The sequence below is a fragment of the Nothoprocta perdicaria genome, unplaced genomic scaffold (assembly GCF_003342845.1).
Source record: "Nothoprocta perdicaria isolate Ctin4 unplaced genomic scaffold, notPer1 scaffold_220, whole genome shotgun sequence".
In the NCBI taxonomy this organism is placed as follows: domain Eukaryota; kingdom Metazoa; phylum Chordata; class Aves; order Tinamiformes; family Tinamidae; genus Nothoprocta; species Nothoprocta perdicaria.
The window spans coordinates 922,320-945,862 of NW_020455416.1; the positions used below are offsets into that span (position 1 = coordinate 922,320).

General features: G+C 37.2%; 1 protein-coding gene across 4 annotated transcripts in view; it reads right to left on the reverse strand.

The window, feature by feature from the left end:
- Positions 1-2,520: 2,520 nt before the first annotated feature.
- Positions 2,521-23,543, reverse strand: part of FUT9 (fucosyltransferase 9) — a 96,344-nt gene continuing 75,321 nt past the window's right edge. For 2 of the 4 annotated variants that reach the window (XM_026039167.1, XM_026039164.1), the window contains 2 exons: positions 8,984-9,178; positions 2,521-4,656 (listed from right to left, as the gene is read on the reverse strand). In XM_026039167.1, coding sequence (XP_025894952.1) covers positions 3,569-4,648 — 1,080 coding nt within the window. In that variant the 5' untranslated portion in view covers positions 4,649-4,656; positions 8,984-9,178 and the 3' untranslated portion in view covers positions 2,521-3,568. The remainder of the gene's footprint in view (positions 4,657-8,983; positions 9,179-23,543) is intronic. The other 2 variants (XM_026039166.1, XM_026039168.1) reach the window with 2 other exon arrangements.

The following is a 23,543-nucleotide window of genomic DNA, read 5'->3' on the forward strand; positions in this document are numbered from 1 at the left end:
TGATTTCTCATCTTTCATTTCTTCTCTGTTGTACAACTGTCTTCTTTTGCCAGTGGTACCAAGCATCAACAATATCTCATTCTCTATTTTAACTACTTCCATGTTATTTTTTCTTTTGTCATTAATTCTTTTTACCTAGTTTCCTTTCTAGTGATTTACTCTTTGAGTCTTTTTATGTTATTTTTTTTTCATGTAGGAGAGCTCACCAAAGGAGTGAGGAATCAAAGTGTCTAGGTTTAGCTATACTGCCATTATGTATGCATGTATGCATGTATGCAAGTATGCATGAAGTCCAGCTATGTTGCATCCCTTACCTCCCGTCAGGTTAGAAATACTTGAAGATGCTTAATATCTTGTCACCAAAGTATTTTATTTCCTGAACTGCTTAGGCTTTAGAGTACCCCAAAAACATCATAAAAAGGCTGGATCATTTATGTTCCAGCCCATGCATTTCATCCTAATACCTTGTTGACATTCCTGATGTCACTTGCTTAGGATTTGTTCATGATTCTTAGTCATTTTAAAGTGGATTAGATTTCTCTCTCATTTTATTAATCTTTCAGACAGTTTGAGCAATGAGTCCTGAATACAAAGTATCATACAAGTCTTTTGTGACAGTTCTGTTCCCAGTTTTTGCAAAAGACTTCAAATATCTTAATGGTTCAGCAAAGAATTAGTCATGCTGACCTGATCTGGTGCTCACAAATTTAAAGCCATTACCTGCAGGCTTAAAATTTAGCATATACTTAAATATTTCCCTGCATAGTCAATGATTGGTACTTGTAGTGACAAATCATATATCTTCTCATTTCATTATTGTGCTTACTTATTAATATGAGAATTTATTAATTGAATCTTGAAGGCAAGAGACCAGTGTGGTTTGACATAAGATCATGAAGCACAACTTCAGCTATCTGGAATGTGGAATGGAATAAGGGACTGTGCACATAGGCAGAATAAACTTCCACGAAGGTTAGTGCAAACCACTCCCAGGTTCCATAACCAATGGAATCAGGTTATTCAACCAAAGCAGTGAGATATTAAACGACTAAGAATTTCACAACCTTCCTGAAACCCCAAGAACATGATAAAATATCCTTGGTTTCTGTACTGTAGGCATTAGATATTTGCTTTCAAAATGTTAGAAAAAAATGTATTACATTTGTGCTTGTACTTTTTTTTTAATTTTTATTGTGTACTTTTTAAAAATTATTTTCTATTTTTAGAAGACTGGGTTTCATTATATTGCATTACTGTGCAAGGAAAGGGTTTTCTTCTTGTTTCATACTGAAATGCTGGTGAATTAAAGAGGTTCACAGTATCTTGTAAATTAACTTTCTAAGAAAGCAAAAAGTATAGCAGAAATAAATATCTGGGTCAGAAAACAGCCTTTGAAGCCATAGGGAAAGTATAAGTATAATGCTATAAGCATTCCAGTGCAGTTTCCTACTTCAGAAATATAACTCTGTTACTCTTAACAGGCTTCAATGCTGGTGTTCTAGCCTGGGTTAAAAGAGGTTTTATCTTTTGCTAAATATTTATTATTGTTCACCTTGTTCCCTTAACTTTCCTTACTTCACAACACATGTATGCAAGTTTAATCTTGAGTACCTGATCAATTACTTTGCTATATCAAGGACTTATAAATCACATAAATTGGTCTTTTATCTACAGTTAAATTTTTACTTTTTTTATCCTTCTCTGTATGTGTTTCTTTTTGCTTTTGTATGTGTTTCTTTAGGTTAGTGGCAGGGTATTTGTTTACAAAAAATGAGAAAAAACACTACTGTTTCATAGATTCATTTTTTTTGAGATCTTTGTGAGTTATTCCTTTCTTTAGGGAAAAGTCTAAAGACTCTCAACTATTTGGACCAAATATTCAACTGTTAACTCTTGGGACTATCTGATGATATCCTGTGAGATGTTTACCTTTTAACATTTCTTTTACTTCAGTTTCTTTTATAATTCTTTAGTTTAAAGAAAAAAGTAATATATTCAGAAAAGAATTTGTATGATTTAGAATATCTCCAAAAATAGTCACAAGATTCAGAGCTGACTGCAACTCAGCAGCAGCTCTGATATGTAACATTTTGACATTAAAAAACAAAAACAAAAACTGCTTTCACATGGTACAAAAATATATCCATACATCTATAGCATTAACCCAACCTTATACCTATGACTATAGAGCAGCCATATATTTACATCTTGCTGAAAGAGCAATAAAATCAAATGATACACATATTAAAACATACATATTTTAAACGAACATGACAAAATCACATTTTAGTATTTGCTATGACAGCAAATATAATACTAATTAACTATATACTCAATTTTTGATAGTATCTACTGTTCTTGAGTGCATTTGTTTATACCTGTTACACAGCATATTTTCCAAAAATAGTTGAAATCAGTAGCCGAACTGATTGCATATATTGGCCTGATGCTTGATGTTGACTGAATTGCAGCATTTTTCCTTCAGAAAAAGGGAACATTCAGTCTTTTTTTTTTTTTTTCCACACTAATCAGCCATTACAGTAAATTACCCAACTACAATTAAAGTTCAAGAAATCTCTAAAGAATTGGGGAATAATACACAGTTATCCAGAAAATTACATAAGAAAATTTGCTAAAATTTCTCAACAGTCTGTTTTCAAAAACTCATTATTACCGGCCTTACAGTATATATGAGGTTGATGTAATGAAATGCCTTTACTAAAATTGTTTAAAAGCTACAGCCCTGGCTCATGTAAACAATGCGTGAGACAAAATGGGATGCAAGTACATGCTGAATTTAAATGAACTCAAAAACTGAATGAATCAGGGTTTCTTTAACTAAGATTATTCATCTTCTCTCTCTCAGACAGCTTGATTCTTAGGAGAGTTAAAACAGATAGATTCCAGAAGTAACTTAGTGAAGCTCTTTACTGGGAAACTCATCTCCCTTTTTAGAAACCAGGACTTTCTACTATTTTGATAGTTTTTTAAAACTGTGTTTCTAAATTCGTTACTCCTAAAAAGAGGTGCACACTGGCATAATAGTTGGTATTGATTTTAATGTGTTCTTAAAATTTAAGATGAACCATAAAAAACTTTACTGTCTTTTGAAATATTACAGACATTTTCAGACTAGAACAGCAAATTATTTTCTTAAAATTCTCTAAAGTACTTTGTCTTCATTTTCCAAATAGGTTGAACAGCTAATCTAAAGTAAAAAGAACAGTGTTAAAAATGACTGCTTTGTGTGTAAGACTGGGACGCATTCCACAGAAAATGTGAAAGACTCTTGTTTAAAAATTATAGTAAACAATAAAATATTCTTCAGTGCACATAATTAGTATGTACATTATAATTTAAAACTGAGTATTGATGACTGTTGCTGATGATCTTTTAAAATTTCTTACAAAATATAAATAGGATAGCCAGGAGAGGATAGCTGATAAACATGACATAAGGTTTTCTTTTCCTTTTTTTTTGTTTTTTTTTTTTTTTCCTTTGCTTTCCTCTCCACTTGGACTAAGGATTCTTTCTGATACTTCAAAAAGTGCACATAAAGAAAAAAAAATTAATTCCAAAACCATTTTTCTAGATTTCCAATGGACTTATATTCTTGGTGTCTTTTCACATGATCACAAGCAAGGCATGCATGTGATTCCCAGAACCTAGGAAGATGCACTGAGAAATCCTTCTTCCAGTTGAAATAGCTAAGATACATCTTGTTATTTTTGTCAAGCATCAAAAGATATTCTGCCAGCTCTCTTGGTGAGAGGAAATCTTCCACATGTATGAAAGAGTCTGCTGGAATGTAATTCTCATAGTTTTCTCTGGAAGGTCCCAGTACAACTGGTACTGATCCAGCCAGAAGAGCATTGTAAAGTTTCTCAGTAATGTAATCTTTGTGGATTGAATTTTCAAATGAAAGGTAGAATTTACAACTGGAAATAGTTGGAATCAAGTTTTTATCATTGATGTAGTCTCCAAAGGCTTGTCCATAGGTATGGATTTCAATATATTTGCTAAGCTCATTGTAATACTTGACTCGAGCATGCTCTGGGTTCCAGTTACTTACGACCCAACACACCAAATTTTCTTTACTTGGCACTTCAAAAGTAAAGGAACTTGTACCAACCATCATGAAACCATAAGGCACCTGAATATCTGAATCGCGCCGATAGGTCAGAGTCAGGTTAAAGAGATGCTCAATTCCGCTTTTTTGTGGAGTATGAGTTGGAGACTCCAAATTCATCCAAATCCATTTCTGGAACGGTGGCCTAGCTTGCTGAGGTAAATTAGTTAGATCCCAGCTGATGTCCCTGTGATGAATGAGAACGGCGTGGGATTTGTTGTATAGTGAACGGTCAATAGTCAGATGGCATCCATGGATGTTGAACATGGCTTGACAAGAGGTCAGATCAAATGTCTGACCAAATGGCCAAACCCAGATCAAAATAGTTGTTTCATTAAAATTTTCAGTTTTGGAAGAAAAGAAGTTCTTCATTTTCAAAACTGAGCTGGCTGATTCTATAGGACCAGAGATCCAGCTATTTGTTGGTTTGATATAAATAAGTAAAAACGCCATGAAACAACCGAGGACAATGAAGATAATCAAAAATGGCCGGAAAATTCCTTTAGATGTCGATGTCATAATTTGTTCTGAGAAAGAAAGAAGAGAAAGAGAGAGAGCATCATGTAATAAATTACAAATGAATTCCCCATTGAAACAATCAAACACTAACATGGATAGAACTTCTAAATCACAGAGGGGTAAGCTCAAAACTTCTGAAGTGATTTCAGCAGGCAGGCTATGTATTCTTGCATACTATAGACGGAAAACATGATATTTTCCCTCTTCACATTAAATACTAATTTACATAAATTCAAAATAAGTGGTGTGTGTGTATATATCACACTTACTATAACTCAATATATATTTAAAAAGCCTTTTAGTTTACATTTTAGGCCAAGAATCTAAGAGATAGCCAAACTGCCAAAATTACTCTTTGATTCCATCCTTGTGTCTGGGTGGACAATACACTGCACTCTGGATGCATTCCTATTTTTGTTTTACATATATGGAGAATGTGGCATTAGGTGAAAGAGAAAGAAATAGACTGAAATATCAAACTTGTGCTCACGAATATTAGAAATTTAGTTTAGGCCTGAGGTCCACATGGAGATGAGCTCCCACGCCTTTTCCTTAAGAATCCCAAAATAGCTAGGCAAAGAAAGTAGAAATACAAGTTTCCAGGTCTCCTTTTCCCATATGCAGCATCACATAATTTCCACATAAATAAAAATGAGCAATAAAATATCCTTAAACATTTGATTATGCTTTTATGTCACAATCAAAGTAAGAAAAAATATAAATACACCTCATCTTTATGAGGCATTGTTATTTCCATGTGGAAAAAATAGATTAGTAGTTCATGTACTCTGCTTGTCCTTTTTTTGGTAGTCTCTTCCTGGGGGAAGTGACAAATCTCTCTGCATAACTTCTCTTCCGTATCTTTCTTGTGAAGTGTAGCAAAGCTAGTGCTTGCTCATTGCTAACCTTTGCTCCTGCATATAGATCTGTAATTTGGAATTATTTTAAAAGTAAAAACAACCAATCATGTAAAGAGTGATATGATATAAGAAAAAAAAGAGCAGCTGCAAGTTACCAAAAAGAGGCCTTCTGGATATACACACCTGTTACAGAAAAATAATTCTGCAGTGTATGTCAGTTACTCTGAAATACTTGCCTGGCTCTTTTTTTTTTTTTTTTTTTCCTGCATATTTTTCCATGATGTACGTTTTCACTCTCTTTAGCAGCTAGTTCTAGAAGAATTATTGTAAAAGTCATACTTAAATATATAAAATAAATATATACCACAAATATATATTCTATATAATATATAACATATGGATTCAAAAAATAAGTTCAGTCACAAAAAGTAGATGGAGGATTTCAGGCCTTTTAAGCCAATTTTATTGGCTAATTGCATCTAAGCTGTGAAATAAATAATAAATAAAATAATATGTAAAAAAAAAATCAAGTGTAATTCAGGGGTGCTTTAATGCATATACATTAATATGCATGTATATACATTAAATATACAATTGCTGCATTAAATGATGTGTGAGCGTAGCAGTACAGTCAGAACAAATATGTCTTTATTTTCACTGTTGAGGAAAAGGAAAGGACAGGAATCCCATAACTAGCTCTATAGTCTGTGGAAAAAAATAATTTTCCTCCCTTTTTCCCCGTTTTGGAAAGGCAGATAGTCTTAATTCTGCTTTTTTTTTTTTTTTTTTTTTTTTTTTTAATTTGAAAAGTTGAGACTGAACATTTATCTGAGCTCCTTTCTTTTTGGACAGAGCTTATCAGATCCCTGCTGCTTTTAGCAAAATGGCCCTAAAGGAAGTTAAGGGGAGGAATAGTTTGTCTGTGACATTTTCATATAGCTTCATCAGTTGAAATTTCTCTGACAGAAATCTTTGGTTTTACAGCTATATCACACTGGTTTTTTTTTAGTCTATATTGATTCTGCTAGAAATATATCTAGAATAGATCTTATGAGCCACTAGAGCAAAAGGATCTTACCCTAACTAAATATTATGAAAGTTAGAAAGGGATGTCTGATGAGCAAAGAGCAAAACTCAACAAAAAAAAAAACAAGATTAGATTGGGCTGAGCCAATCTTAATGTGATGCCCTTCATATTTTTTGTACCGTTGAAGCCAAAACACAGAATGAGTATAATTTTTCATTTGACAGGCTGAGTTGACTTTGAAGAATAGGCTGTGAAAGGTGGCTACTCAGGGAGACGCATCATTTTCTGGAGAGTAAAATAGATGGAGAATCAGGAAAGTACTTTATCACAGTGCCCTGTAACGTATTCACCCTTCAGTTTAGTGCCCTCTAACAGGGCTTACTCAGCTAAGCTCAGCTATGAAGTGGTGAAAAGCCCTGTGTCATTATATGGTGATTCTTAAATAAGAAGCTCTTTTATTTGTGTAGGAAGCTCTTGAAGCTCACATCGCAAGAATGAGGATGAGCACTAGCATGTATGTGCTACATAAATGTATCTATGTATCCTGTAGACTTATCTATGTATCCTATAGAGTTCACTTATTTTATCACTTCCAAATCCACATTACTTCGCTGTCCTGTTAATGACCATATCCAGTGTTGATTATGGTTCTCAGATTTGGTCTTTCCCCAAAGCACTGACACACAACTAGGATAATCCTTTCTAGTTTTCTGGATTCAGAGAACTAGTGAGTCATTATGCAGTTCCATACGTACATCAAGGGCTGTGTAGACATCCCTCAGATGCCTCCCTCACTCTGAAGATACCGCTAATGGAATGGCTGAAAAGCATTGTGAAAACTAGAGACGTTAAAATCTGGATTGAAACTCTTGCAAGAAAGCAGAGGACTGCAGCAGCCTTCTAAGAGTTCTATCTATACCCTGAGGAGCTGAGTAGGATTTTGCCATAGAATCTTTTTTTTTTTTTTTTTTCCGCCTATTTTGTGCTAACGCCAGTAATAAAAATTAAGATATGTGCTTTGGCCATGATGTGCTAACTTCAGCAATTATTTCTATGATGCATAAAGCAAACTGAGGAAACCATGAAATGGACCAGCAAACTTCCTACTTATGGTTTTTGGCACTGTTGTGTCCCTCACACAATCATGCAGCAGCATAGTGAAAGCATGTGGTAAGACAAGTAGTATTTTCCATGAGAGACAGCTTGCATGTAATGAGTTATACAAATATATATATATATATATAATTTCCTGCTGATCTACTAGATTTCATGGATTTTTCCTCTACATAGTCTTTTCATATTTATCATTTCCTTCTTCCCATCTGTGCTCAAGATAACCACCATTCCCCTGTTGTGATTCTCGCTATAAAGGTGAGTCTACGGAAATATTCATTACATTTAAGAAATCCATCCAAGTAACTGTAGCTTTCCCTTCCTCTTTCATAGTTTTCCTCCCACTACAGAAGCCCAGATTCCCTTTCTGCAGATCCCCTCCCCCGTCAGCCTTTGGCATGCCAGACTCTAAAAAGAAAACTTTGTCAAAGAAATGTGTTTACAGGGGCTATTGCCATCTAGAACAATTCCATACCCCTGCTAGTTTCATTATAAAGTACATTTTAGAGTGCTGTGTTATAGTATTTTCTAGGTGCCTTTTTCCTAGTTGAAAACATAGTATTTTATCAATACCAGACTATTTTTTTCTCAGTAGAAAACCTAGTGAGACTCCTTAAGTGCAAAACTAGGCATTCCATCAGGCAACTCCATTTAGTAGCAGCACAAACAAAGAGATAGTAACCGGGAATCAGCAACTTTACCCCAAGAAGACTTGCAAAAATATGTCTGTTTTGTAAATGCACCCGTGAACTTCGGGCATGTCACAAATCAAATAAAAATGAATTTTATGGGAAGTGTTTTTATCATGACTTCTTTACACCAGTAACTTCTTGATCATTGCAGAAGAGATAGACATGTAATTTTCTTGGTCATGTAGCACCACAGGAGGGAGAAAATCTAACTACTTCAGTCAATAATATCAATGCTTGTTTTGCTGACATATCCTTCCCCCTGCTTCTTTGGCGTACTCTTAGAGTCTTGCCACCAGGTCAATAGATATCACTGCTTGAAGAAGTATAACTTCTATTACTAGTCTAGTCCTGAGATTTTCCAAAGGGTAGTGGCAAGGTTGGCACTGTGATTTTTCAGTGCAACAAATGTTGTCCACTCCATCCACCAAAAGCTATTCTAGTCAGTACAGCCTTTCACTGCAAATCTTGTAATTTGCTAAAAGAGCTTTCTGAAGGATACTAAAGTGTATGGGAAAAAGTGGTTTGCAAAAGGGGGAAGGGAGACTGAGGACAAGTATTTTAAATAAAGCTGGAGGGAAAGAATGGTGTTATTTTTGAAGTCACAGAAACTAAATAATGAATAATAATTACTTATTCTTCTCACCTTAGTTTTCTTGTGTGCTCAGGGCTGGATAATCATCTTTATCAGCTCCTTGATCTCAGAAAAATTCAAGAAGATATATTCAACAAGCTCAGGACAGTTTGTAAGTTTCACTCCTTGGATCAAACCGGGCATCTCTGGAGTATTTTGAAGATTTAGAAGAACACACAGGCAAACAGAGGGGAATGTGGTGGGGAACTGGAATCAGGAATCACAAGTCAACAAACATTATTGTTAGAAAGAAAGATTTGAGATCACTCACCCACTACTCTGGCAGCTGCAGCAACCTGGCCATGGGATATCTAGACCAATGTAAAGAACATTCCTTACCCTTCGTCCCAGTTGCTGTAGGTGTTTTCCCCTGCAGTACTAATGAAAGGGGGATTGCCTCAGAATAGCCTGAATGTGACTTCTTATCTCCAAGTCAGGGTTGTGAATATGCCCCAAGCTACTTTTGCTTCAAGTCTCTGAGACTAAAGGACACCTCTTGTCAACAGAATTAACCCTTACAACTCCCACGTAACATCCCCTTTCAGCAACTGGAATGGTGGATTTTTACCTGTTATCCAAACATGGGTTTGCTTCCATGCCTGTCCTACAGATTTCTGAAAGCAGTGAGGTAGGAAAAGGTTTAATTGAACTGCATATAGTTAAAAGCTTTCAGGCTGAAAGTTGAAAGAGCTGCTAATTTTGTACTGCATGTTTTTGTTCTGTCATTGTATGCAACATTCTTTTCCTTCCCTCCTTGTCCTCCTTTGTTTTCAGGTTATTTGTTCAATTCCAATTTTGTATTTGCACTTTGAGGACAATAAAGAATGATTTTATTCAACAGAGGTAATTTTTATTATGAACAGCTTTAGAAAAATGATGTAAGAGCACCCTGAGGACAGGTAGGCATTGAGATGGATTGTTTGGGGATGGTGCTGAATCTATCACTGGAGGTTGTTAAGAACAGGTTAGACAAGCATCATTCAGCAGTGACGGAGAGATCAGATTCTGCCTTCAGGCGCTGGGGCTGGGCTAGGTGACCTCTCCTGATTCCTTAAGTTCAGTGATGATGTTAAACACAGGCTGCCATAAATTGCACCTATTAAAAACACAACCTGACAACCTAAAATTGCAGAAAGCTACTGAAAGCATAAATTAATAAAATCATAGAACTCTTCTTTCAAACAGTGAAAGAGCCATATTACATATACTGAAATTGCGAAGCAAGCTGTGAAAGATTACATAATGAAAATAACAATAAAAAAGAAAGCTCCTAATTTCAAAGGCAAATGTAGCAAATATAAAGCTTCCCAAATACTGTCTGTTACTATCTGGGGTGCTGCTGTTTTGGATGAGTCTCCGAGTCTCGTCCCTCCGGCTGTGCCGAGGGAAGCCCCGTCCTCCGCTCTGCTCTCCCACTCGCTGTGCAGCACACAGCAGGCAGCGAGGGCTCCGCAGCCTCCAGCCTTCCCCTTTGGCTCCTCTCCGCCGTCCCCCAGCGCCACTCACGCTCTGTTATTCGCCAGCTGCTTCGGCAACAGTTCAGTGCTTCTTTGCAGGGATTCAGCCGCACAGCAAATCCTTTTCCTTCGCTAGACAGGGAAGCAGTGCCTCACAGAATAATGGAGGAAAAAGGATACAGCCTTGATGGCCATGCCGGGGAGATCCTATCTCCTACCCCACAGCCATGAATTAAAAAAAAGAGACGCGGAATTACCCAAAAATCCTACCTGCAAGAAACTTTTGCAGGCAGCCGGGCATCAGTGACACAGGACACACCACTGCACATTGCAGCTTTCTGTTTATGAGCACTGAGATTTGACTCAGAGGGAATGTAAGAGGGCTATCAGTCCCCTCCTTGCTACAACTGGAAAATTCATGCACACAAAGCTATCAGAAACCTCAACAGCCCTGCCAGGCTTGGTAACATGCAGAGACAGTACCTTTTTTTACCTTAACTTCCACGTTGATTTGTCCACGTCAAAGCTAGTTTATGACTGATAGCATTATGTGGAAGGGGTGGTGGCTTTCCATACTGTGCTGGCTATGGAAAACGGAGTCCTCAGTCACTGTAGCGTAGCAGCAAACTTTATCTCACAGAAATGTGCTCTTTTTCTTCACAAAGATAAAGCTCATGGTAGCTATGCAGCAAAATCCAGTCTGTACTTCTTCCACAAATCCTAAAAAGGGTTTGCACCAAATGAAGCTGATCTAAGAAAAGCTCCTCCAGGAACAGGTGGTCTATTTCTTCCCTCTTCCCATGTGGTTTGGGGCCAGCAGGCTGCTGCTTTCTCTGATTCTGCCAGAACTACAACAAAAGCTGTTCACTAGCTCTGCGGCTGGCTTGTAAAATTGCAGCTGACCAGCTGAAATATGGATAAGGTATCAGCACAAGCTATGCATTTGGAAGTGACAGTGGCAAGCTCTAGTTAACTCGAAATAGCTGTGAAAGTGGTGTCAGTTAAGCCAAGCAGAGATGGAGCATGAGGTGGCAGAAGAAGAATCGGAGACTCGGTTTGTTGCATGTCTGTGTGCTTGACTTCACAAAATCCCAGTGACTTCTGGCTAGATTTCTAGTATATCCATGCAATAGAAAAACATCTTTCCATGCAAAGAAGAGTCAAAAAAAGGGCAAAGGGTGCCAACTTACTGTAGCAACATTTACTGAAGGGGATATTCCTTCTGTGTCAAAGCAAGACTTGTAAATCTGTGTCAGCTGTCTGTATAGATATGGTTAGAATCTCTATGCAGTACTTAAACTACCGAATCTTGCTGCATAGGCAAGCTCCGAATTTTTAATTGGGAGTTAATGCTGCTTTTCTGCAGATACAACTGCAGAGATTTGGAGGATTCTGCCAGTGGCAGCAAAACTCCTGAGACAGCTCTGCAGCCTGGAAGGAAAGCCTGAGAGACGTCTAACAACATCCCATAAAATCCTCATAATCTGATCTCTTCTTGGCATTTGAGTCGTCTGCCTGCCTAGCACCTTTCTTTAAGAAGCTCGCTATATCTAGGGGTTTGGAATCAGTGCGGATGTCACTTTGTGATGTCACACAAGTCAGCATTCTTGCTTTAATTTACAAAGTCTTAAATGCTATGGATACCAGTTACCAGAGAGACACCAGCTGCCCTAGAAAAAAAAAAAAGGGAATTGAGGTGCTCTTATCAGTTACAGCCTGCTCTGTAGCTGCAATAGCGAAGGGCTTGTACTAATACATTTGGAAGGAAAGTGAAGAAGAGATGTGGTGATTTATGGGACTCTCTTCCCTTTTTTTTTTTTTTTTTTTCCAATTTGTCCATGTTTTTTTTCCAATTTGTCCATGTTCTTTGTGAACAAGGCTGTTTGTTTGTTTGTTTGCTTGTTTCCCTTATAGGGTGAAAGGATGGATTGGATTCCTTGAATGTTCCTAGCAAAGGGGTAACTATTAGGAAACAAGACTCACAATGGCCAAGACATTAAAGTTTAGGTTCTTCTAGTTGTTGTCAATGTGACTTAAGGAGATATTAGCACTACCCTAGCTTTTGTAGAAGTGACTAATATCTTCAGGTTAAAGACTGTGTATAAAAAAGTACAAGAGAGAAAGTGATTATAAACCAGGACTCTTAAACTAGTTATTAAGACATGCTGGAGCAAACAGGTTAATAAGTTACTGTGGATAGATAAGTTTGGTCAAGTGCCAGGAAATGGAGAAAAAATAAAAAGAAAAGGAAGGAAAGAAGGAAAGAGAGAGAGAAAGAGGAGAAAGAAAGAAGGAAACCAATCAAATGAGCTTCTTACAGAGAGGAAGAGCAAGATAATATCAATTGCACTGTATTTGGAGAGTGATTCATCACAAAATATAAATTCAGAACTGTTTATAACAATTTTGTAAGAATTTTTAAAATTAGACACATGCTCATAGAAAAAAGAAAACAGTGATCCATTCCCCTAATCTAACAACATTAAACAAGAATGAAAGCCTACATTAATGGAATATATATTTTAGATAGAAAACAGATGCAGTTCCATTTTCTATCTGTGGCAAAACTCACAGAAATAACCCAAACCTCTTAAGCTACCTACTTTTCTGAGACAAACAAAGTCTCAGCTCAGAGAAGCCAGTGCTTAATTTCTTGGAGTGCCTCTTTGTGTACATGACAAAAGGAAGAGCACAGAACTGGAACTACTAGCATAACATGCTGAGAAATACAGAACTTAACAAAAAGTCACTGAAAAGGCATTTTCTATAGAAGAGAAGAAAAAAGAATTCCTTCAATCAAGAAATGGCAAATACATTAAAAGACTCAGTTGAAGGCATAATAGCCTGAAAAAATCCTGCAGTGGTTACAAACACCTGCATGTTCTAGGATGATGTTTTCTTGTTAGCATTTACTGTCCAAGATACCGTGTGCATGCCTGTCTTTGAGAGGAATCCTCAAGGTTAGGATATGGGAAGGAAGAATATTGCACACAGGCCATTGACAGTGCATTGTGCAAAGCACACTGGTACACAGCTCATGCTTAATTTGAAAAGATTAAAGTTACTTGTTATGGAACACATAACACAACTAGCTATTTCCTAGCTTAGTGGAATCATTTTATGTTTGTTATATAACCAAGAAATACTTGCGGTGTAAGGAAAAGCTGTCTATTCTGATGTTCAATTACCAGATTTTATTGCCATACATTATTCTGTTCTTAACGGAGCAAAGATTCCATAATGAATTCATAGAATTTTTACCTACTACTTTAAAAGGTTCATGGAAAATTATTTACTATACCTTGGAATTGCTATTTGTTAAGCAGTCTTTCCCCCATCTTAAGGTTTGCAGTCCATATATTTTCCCAGATATGAGTCCACTGCATGTATTAAAAGAAGGTGAACATGGAAGAAAAAAAAGAAGTAATTCTTATCTGCTCCTACTACAGGAGAAAGTCTTTATATAGGCAGGCTGACTCAGAAAGTCAATTGAGATAGCCAAGAAGAAAAACATGAAAAAGGAAAAAGAGAGGACAAGGGAAAGAGATTAGAAAAGGAAGAGAAAGGATCTTGATAGGAGGATAGAAGTGCTCTTTTTCTTAATTATGTATTTTTCTGCTTTGAGGACATTGGTGTAAAGAACAGAGATGACTAACAGTTGCCTTTCAAAACAGCCTGTGACTCCCTGCGGCTAACACAGCTTAGTAAAGCTGGGTAGGACTAATTCAATGACAGGGATGATAAAGCAGTAGTTGATTAGGCTACTTGCAGTCCTAAAGAGCCCCAGACTAGAAACAGGCACTGCTAATAGGACTCTGGGGAAATGCTCCTACCTGACTCCAAAACTGCAACCCTGCAAAGCCCTCTTTGTTCGTCCCCTGATGCTAATCAGCCTTAAACTCACTCTGGCCCCTCTGCCTTTAAGCATCCAGTGCACTTAGAGCCCTGTGCTAGAACGTGCCCCAGAGGGGCTCATTCTTCAGCGCAAAGGGTCATTGCAAAATCGACGAAGTAGCTATTCCCCCAGCTCTCAGCCCTGAGGAGAGGTCTAGCAGATGCCTCTAAAGGAGCAGACTCCACATTAAATGCAGTGGTAGCAGCTGCTTTTTCTCTCTATGTTTTTAAGGAAACAGCTATATGATGCAGTTGCTTAAGGCAGCATTTGAAGCTATGACCCTCATACAAGACACAAATCCTGCTTCAGCCTGAAGACATTCAAATTTAGGTATTTCTCTTTCCTTGAAAATTTCCCAATTTCTAAGCTTCAATGGCTGATAACTTTAAAACGTATACATACTTTAGGATTAGATGTAAAGAATCTCTTCCTCCTAATTTGTGGAGTAGCTACTAATGGAGATGCTATTATTTTGTCTTGACCTCTTTCTGTCTCTTGCCTATTCACTCCTTAATGATTTATGCCTGGGATACATCTGCAGCAGGGGCTGGAGGGCAACTTCCTTCCCTGTGTACATGGGAATGCACAGGGAGGTGGCAGAAGTGGTTTGAAAGGTGGAAATATCACAAAAAATGATCAAAATGCCGAGTCATTTATTTAGCTTGCCTCCTTTGCCTATGTTTAGAAAGGTGCATATGCTCTCATTTCTTTAAAAAACAAAAGGACCCAGCCCCCTGATCTCCAGGGAGGATTCCAAGCTTTGAATCCCAAGGAGAAGAACCTTTCCTCTGAAGGATTCCTTCAGAGTCCAAATGTGGGTGCACAAGGGCTAGACGAGGAACTTCTTCCTCCCACTATTTGTGCTTTGTATCTCCATCACTTCATTGGTATCAGCAAGTTTCCTAGGTGGGCAGCCTAGGAACCCAACACAACTTTGGTGTTCTTACTCTGAGGCCAGCAGGACACCCATGCTAATGGTCAGCTCCCAAGGTGATGGTTGAGTGCAGCCCGTGGTCTACAAGACCAGATAGAGGCCAGATGTCAAAAGAAACCCTGTGACTAAATCACCACAAAGTCTCCCTCCTGTCATAATTAAATAGAGTTTCTACAAGAACTCATATCCTGTAAGTTCTTACAAAAGAAGAAAAGCAATGGCAGTAGTAACATTTAGAAATCTTGATATTGCTGACCAGGATCTTGACCTGATCAAAGACAGCACTGTTTTGTCAAGGTAATTAAAATCTGTTAATGTTCTGACTAGAAAACAAGGTGCAAGGAGAACTTCCTGACTCTGCTATCTGCTTAACTTGTATTTAGCCGAGTAGAATTTAATATGAATTAATTTAGGAGCTAATTACTTTCTATGTCATTTTCTACACCTGTACTGTGAGACTAATTATATTTTCCATCCTTTAATAAAGTACTTCAAAACCTACAAATGAGAAGTATCAATCAGGCAAAAGAATCCCAAATGCTGTGCTAGTGCAAACAATACTTTCACTTCCAACATGCTCTCCCTTAAGGAATCTTATGGACTTTTACAAGCATCAATAAAGTTTTAATCACGGAACAGTCAGAAAGTTATTACTAAAACTGCTTTATGGGCAGTAAAGAAGGAATGGAAATGAAGTCCCGAAATGATTAAGTGATTTTCACAATATCGTCAGGTTTTAACAGATATCTGAAAATGATGTCCTCGATTTACATCAACACAGTTGACTCTGTGGGAGAAAATATTTTTCTTCAAATAAATGTCATATCAGAATTATTCAAATCAGCTGTCTCTGGATGTATTGCTGTTCAAAATCTTTGAAAACATATCCTGGTCTTGACTGTAGTAAATTAGTGTAGGAAGATGGAAGATGTAATCAGGTTTAAGTCAATGACCCTTGATCTGCACAACAAAAAAGAAAACATAGCTTTTTTGCAGCTACAGTAGCAACTCTGTCAGCAAAGTTGAATTTATCAAAAGACAAAAAATATCAAAAGTAAAATCTTGCTCACAGAATCACTGGCAAGCCTATTAACTTCAGTACAGTTAGGATTTTATTCTTTCAGTTAATTGCAGCAACATGCAGAAAGAAAGAAAAAGAACACAAAAATTATCCCTTTATGATTAAAATTAATTTAGGAATGAAAAAACCTAAGGCAACATGAGAGCCAGCAAGTTGCACATGAGCCAGAGTTCAGAGAATGTAAGCAAGTAACATAAGTTTAATATATGTACATATGCACACACAATTTGTAACCTCAGGAAAGGTTTAATTACCTATTAAAGACATGCCTCAGTTTTTACACCTGCCGTGAAACAGCAGTTATAGACGTGTGTATATATATGTTTCATGCCCATACATGCACATATCTGTGTCTAAATATATACATGTGTGCATGTGTGCTCGTGAATATGCAGGGCCCCAGTGCTGGGCACGGAGAGTGGCAGCGTTGCTAATGGGACGCGCTACCGCATCACAGGGTGCCAGGCATCAGGTGCGGAAGGCGATGGAGCGGCTCCACTCTTGCAAATAGGAGGGAGAGAAACAGAGCGTTGAATTCAGTGAGGCGCTGGACAGGGCAGGGAGGATGGTGGGAAGCGGAGAGGTGAGATGAGGAGAGATGTGATGAGGAGAAGTGGAGATGAGGGCTATTATGTATGACAAATAAAATCTTTCTCTTCCTACTGTGCCTTAACCCTTTTATCAGAGGAGAGATGAAAGCAAGCCTTGCTCTCAAACAGTTCCCTCCGAGAGAATTACAGCAGCAGCACTGAATCCTGCAACACCGAAGATCATTGAGAACAGAATAGCTCTGTATACATCTTTGGAGTTCAGAAATTTGCCTTTGCACTCTGGGAAAAACTCCAGAAATAAAAGGCAGTCATCAGATCAGGAGGCTGATAAAATCTGTCTAGGACAGGAGGGAATGGGATTGATTTACTCAAGAATCTTTTCTAATAGGCAAACAAATATGTCTGTTGACATAGTTAATAGTTAATAAGGATGATAAAGGATTATTAAAATCCAGTTCAGTTTTCATTTGCATTCTGCCCGTTTTTGCATTTTCAGCATCAGCAATGACTATCAGTTTCATTTTTATTTCTGGTCATTTTCTTACAGAAGAACTGTGCTCTCAGGTTTTGGGTCATGGATATGACAAATATAATAATTGTTTTAAACTATCTAATTTCTAGTGAATGAATTTTAACTGCTAGCACAATTTATGCTTTTAAATAAGTGAAAATAATTCTAAGGAGAATAATTCTAAAAGAACAAACTCTTTTAGTGTTTCAGCAATTGGTTTTTTGTTTACTTTCTGAGTTGCTTTGTTGTGCCCAACACAGATTTTTATTTATCCCACAGACTGGCTTTCCAAGAGACGAAATCTGGACAAGCCAGAATGAGGAAGGTCCTGTGTGAACATAAACAGTCATTTCTGAGAAGATTTTCTAACTTTGGCCTTTGACGTTCATAATAGGATAGTCAGTCAGTAGTAGTTAATGTGTGCTAAGTAATAGATAAAAGCACTATGTGCTATATACTATTCCATGAAAGTATTTTGCTTTCTTTAAAGGAGTAGGACAAAAGAAATCTTGTTTCAAACTCCGAGAAGCTAGACATATCCCTAGAAACCAGAGGTTAAAAGATCTAGATATGAATCATTTCTACTTCAATTAAGTCTGTTTGAGGGTGTAACCAAAGTGGGTCCGTGGTTTTGTTTCTTGGATGGTGAAAATGTAGTAAAGATGGTAGCCAGCTGGGTGCAAAAAGGAAAACATATATAGCACTTTATGAAGTCCATGGCCCTTTATCAAGTGTTAGAACCACTTCAGTCTACTGTGTGAGCCTGGGTGCTCTGGCTGATTTGTAAGCCAAGTTGCTAAATGCATGTGAGCCAAATGTTGTGGGTGCTGTGGTTGTTCAGACCACATATGGGTTTGGAGCTGGATGTCCTCATGAAACTTCGGAGTGATTTTGAAGCAGAACGTATGATTTCCTTGGAAAGGAAGATGGCCTGTGCGCAACCAAACCTCTATGAGAAAAGCACCAGTCCCTCGTAAAGGGAGGCAGCCAGGGGAGCCATTTCAAAACCTTGATATGGATCCAAATCACATTGCTATTATAGACACAGACACCCTTGTAGCAATGAAATCACAAGAATTATTAACCATCCTTGATTCTTTACTTCTGATGTTTAAACAGCAAAATATGCAGAGACCTGCTTTTTTTACCAAATAACCTGTCATATCTTTATTCCTAATGATGTATTTGCATATTTAGAGTATCTGAGAGTTATTTCTGTGCTTGTTTGTGGTTCCTAGTGACACCTATCCATGACAGCTGCTATTAACATTTGATACAATGCAAGCGGAGAAAGACTATGCTTATAAATAAGAGAAGATAAAAACTGAGTTTTTTTTTTTTATAGGTGTAAGTACGTGCAGAAGTTGATTTATAAATTCCAATTAATGCAATATTAACTGGAAAATGTCATTTTTCAAGTACTCATGAAACACTGGAAAAGTCCATCATATTTAAAAGTCTTCCTACTTTAAGTTATTTTTTTTATATTGCCAAGCAAGAACTTATTCGGTGTTCATAGTGAAAGAATTTAAACAGGAAGTAAAAGATCGCTTAAGAGAACTCATGGGAGATTGGCAGATACAGGAATTTGTTTGCAATTCTATGCTGTTTAAGATGATAACAAATGAAATGTGTGCACCTGGAAAAGCTGGTTCTGCATGGATGACCTTCAGTTGCTGATAAAAGTAAAATGAAATAAATTACATTTCAACCTCTCTGAAACTGGCCTATTATACTGAACTGAACTGTAAATATTTCACCAAGAGACTTCTAATAGGTTCTCAAAGATCTTCACTCTCTTTTTTTCCTTTACTATATTTTTTTCTTTTTTTAAATAGAGAATAAAATATGATAATCCCCCAGGAGACTCTTGGAAAGATACTTTAAATTGTTATTTTGTGCAAGGAAGCAAGACAGAGTTTTGCAGAGCAGATGTGTTGATAGTATGATTGCTCTAGTTAGATTTATTTTTCCATTGGGATTTTACATCACTGCTTTATTTAACTGCCACATATACAGGAAATTGCATAAAGGGATAGCATTGGGGCAAATGTGGCACAGAATTTAGGTTTGGAATAACATGATTTACAAAATCTAAGAACAATAGATTTTTTTTCATTACAATTGTTACTTAAAATTGAGACAAAAAAGTTCTTATCTCTTTACCAAATCCTGAGTTATTTTCTGCTAGTGAAGGACAACCCAAGATTTGCCAGACAGTAAGTATATATTAAAGTGGAAGTGACATACTTGTTCTTATTACTCAAGGAAAATACAATGCCTGTCTTTATTAGTTTCTTTCCATGCATTATTTCCAAAATAATGTGTTGGGTATGAAACTATATTTCAAATTATGAAATTTCTATGATAATTGATCACAAAATGTCTGCTAAATTAGAGGGCTTGACTATTATCAATTTGACAAACTGATAATCAAAACTTTTATCAGAACTTTTCTTTAGGAATAACACTTTCTGAGGAATATTTTTTGTCAGATGTTGATCAGATATTCAAGGAAGGCCTTAGCTTTTGTCATACCAACTGACCTTATAAGAAGGGGAGAGGTTTAAAAGATTTTAAATTTAACCCCCCCCCCCACCGCCCCACCAGAAAAAAAAAAAAAAAAAAAAAAAAAACATTTTAGACATCAGGAAACATTCCAGCTATCAATGTATGATACATTTGACTGCAAAATTTCTCTTACTTTGTCAAGCCTGAAGGACAGGTATACACTGAGGCATGTTCTCACGACGTGAGATATGTCAAGAGCATCACAACTTCGTCCTGAGATAGATTATCTGATTGCCTTCTACAGGAAAGCAAGGGTGGAAAAAGAGTTTCCAAGATCGTGTGTTTGTGGCAGCCAGATGTGCAAAGTTTCTGAGATATCTAATGAAAATTTCAATCCTCTTACTGGCCCTATATCAGTCACCTGTCCTAACAGTGAAATTAGAGAGAGCTACTTACTACTTCTGTTTTTCCTTTCACATCTACCATTTCCTTTTCTTAAGTCTGACCCCATTTCCGTTTTTTGCCTCATCCTTTTTTGTTGGTGAGCTCATGCCCTTTGCCTTTCTCAGAATTAGCAAGAAATAATGGCAGCTCCAGTAACGTCCTAACATCTTAGTGAACTAACCAAATCATATTGCCAGTGACACTTTTCCTGTTCTTCTCTCTCTGAGTTGTTGTTTCCTATGCATTTTCCTATTTTAAGGCAGAAATTGAGAATTACAAGAGTTCTATGTGGAGCCCAGTATTTTGGTATAACAATAATTCTGACACAAGTGGAAATTTGTGGAATAAAGACCTATGAGAAGAATGAGAGAACAGCATCTGGATTGAGTGCTTTTTTTTTTTTTTTTTTTTTTTTTTTTTTTTTTTTCCCCGGTGCTCTACTCCATTGACATAGGTGAAAGAGCGCTAGTGCTGAGACAACTGGTGCCACATAAGGAATTGGAAGCTTCAGCACTTCAAGTGTGCTTGGCAAAGACAGATAGGCTTGTCCAGAGCAAAGATGACAGAAAGAGCATTGTTTTGTCTGTTCAAGCTATTATTAAAATGGGTTCAGATTTGAAGAACTGTGGGCTTACTGCTTTATTTATTATACAGAATTAATTTCTGGGACTGCAAGTGTATGCATGATTAAGAATGCTACAGTCACTTTCTGGCAGACAGGGTATGAATAGACTACATCCCTGACATTTCCTGAAGACTGCTTTCTTACGGATGCATTTCATATCAGCCTCACTCTGCTCATTATTTCAGAGCCGCTCCTGGTTTCCCCAGAAGCAGTGACATTCCAGATTAAAAATATCTGTAGGATCCAGGTCACCGATGCTTCTAGGTGAAACATCTGTCTGATTAATTAATTGAAAACAAAGAATGATATAAAACACAGAACACTAAAATCAATCCCGTGGTAGCTACCGAGGAGAATATCACCTAGATATAGCAAACCCAGGCCTGTTAGACAAAAAAACATAGCGAAGACAATTCCTATACCTCAGTCTTTCAATTTATAATGGAAATGCTTTCGCAGCAGAATAATCCCAAAAGAAGGACTGACGAAAGGCTATAGATGCAGTTTCTTCTAAGTGTAAAAGGATGCGTTACAGATACGGGCCTTTCTGGTTCGCAATCCTCAGCTCTCTGCATTTTAGCTTGCACCTGTGAAAGCTGCTGCCAGCCCCTGCATACTAAGCACCACTTTCCCCATATTAATGGTGGTGGATTTCTGCTACTCTACATCAGAAGCCTGGAGGTATATTTCCATTGTAAATACAGAGTATAAAACAAAGAGTATTTGAATGCCATTCCTACAGCTCACCCAACACTCTGTCACTGTCGTTTCAGCATCCTAATTGCATCTACATTGTCCTTTGTGACTCATCTTGCCCATTTCCAATCAAAATGTCTCTGATTATGGCAATCAAGCAGCACAACAACATCTCGAAATAATCCCAGCTTTTTCAGCATCGCAAATACACTGAAGAACTGAGATCTGAACAGCTAAGCAAGCAGGAAAGTAGATGTCACTCTGTGACCTACTCTGGCTTAAATAGCTATTGAGGAACCCTTAAATATTGCTGAGAATTACCAGGTGCAGTGTGCCTCACCCCTGGAATCACAGAAGTCTGAATTGTGATGAGGTCAAAACACATCATTCATGCCTGTTTATATCTTCCCCATATACTTGCATGCAGACATATGAACTCACACAAACTAATTAATGCATTATAGACTTAGGTATTTTTTCACCAGCTGTTTTTTATTCAAGCGCGTTGGACCTTAGGGTCCAACGTACATGTGGATGCAAAGGAACCAGAGTTTCAATTTTCCCAAAGAAATACACTTCTAGGAATCATACTTGGAGAATGAAGCTTGAAAAGGTAACCCAGTGTACCCTTAAGGTTAAGATTGAAAAAAAAATACTAATTATAATAAATCATATTATAGGAATGCAGCTCGAGTATTTCATGTTTGGTGCTGTCAGTGTAGCACACAGAGCTCAGTTCTTCCTCTCTCAAGACAGAGGACTTTAAATGTTGGGGCCTTTAAATAGTCTCTCCTCTCCTCTCCTCTCCTCTCCTCTCCTCTCCTCTCCTCTCCTCTCCTCTCCTCTTGTGTTGGCTTGAACTGTTCTAGCTCCATTACTGTCACAGAATGACTTCTGGAAGTTTGAGAAATTTGCCATTGATTGGACACTCTAGTGGCTATTCTGCTGCATGCTTCAGTTATACTCGTTAATGCATGCTGTGAGCTACTTCTGCACTTTTCTCCTTTTTTTTTTCTTTCCCAGACTAATCCATAAACATTAGTGGTGGAGCACACTGTGCTCTCTTGAGTAAGCCAAGATGTCAGATAATGGGAAGAACCTAGGACTTCTGCTAGGATTTATCACTTCCCTGAGAAGAATATACCATTCCCTGTGCAGGATGGCCATTTCGTACAGAAAGCAATGCCTGTGCAACTCAACAGATCTAAGTTCACTGTCCCCTTTGCTTCAAAAAGAAAAAAGATGAACAACGAATTTATTTTGTGATAGTGTGAAGATTATAAAACTTATTCCCGTTTTAGGGAAAGATTCACTGAAATGAAAAAAAAAAAACTTTTTCCTTTATTTATTTATTTCCTTTACTTATTTCTTATATTTATTTATTTATTATAATTCTTTATTTATGCTAAAATCATTTCTCTCTTCATTTCATCCAACTAAAAATTTGCCAGGATACTTGCAGATTCGGCGCTGTTCTTAGACAAGACCCTCACCCAGGGGACTATTTGTACTGAATTGGATGCTGCTCTGCAACAACCCTTCTCAAATGCACATATATTCCCCATGCACATTCTAGCCTCCTTCGTAGAACTTCTTGTGATTCTCAAACTTAATATTTAATTGAGATGTCAGTTTTTAACATTGCTCCCAAAGGACTGCTGGCTGCTACAGCATAAGTTTGAAAATGCTGATATTGCTGGGACTTAGGCAGAGTTGTTGTCTGGCCAAACTGTAAACAAGCCTCATTCCTTCAGAATATCTTTGGAAAACATACTGACTGGGTTGGTGTTTAATTTTGCTATGAACAAAGGATTTATTTTGTATAAATAAAGTTCTCCCTCTAGACCAAAAAGGAGATGTTTATCTT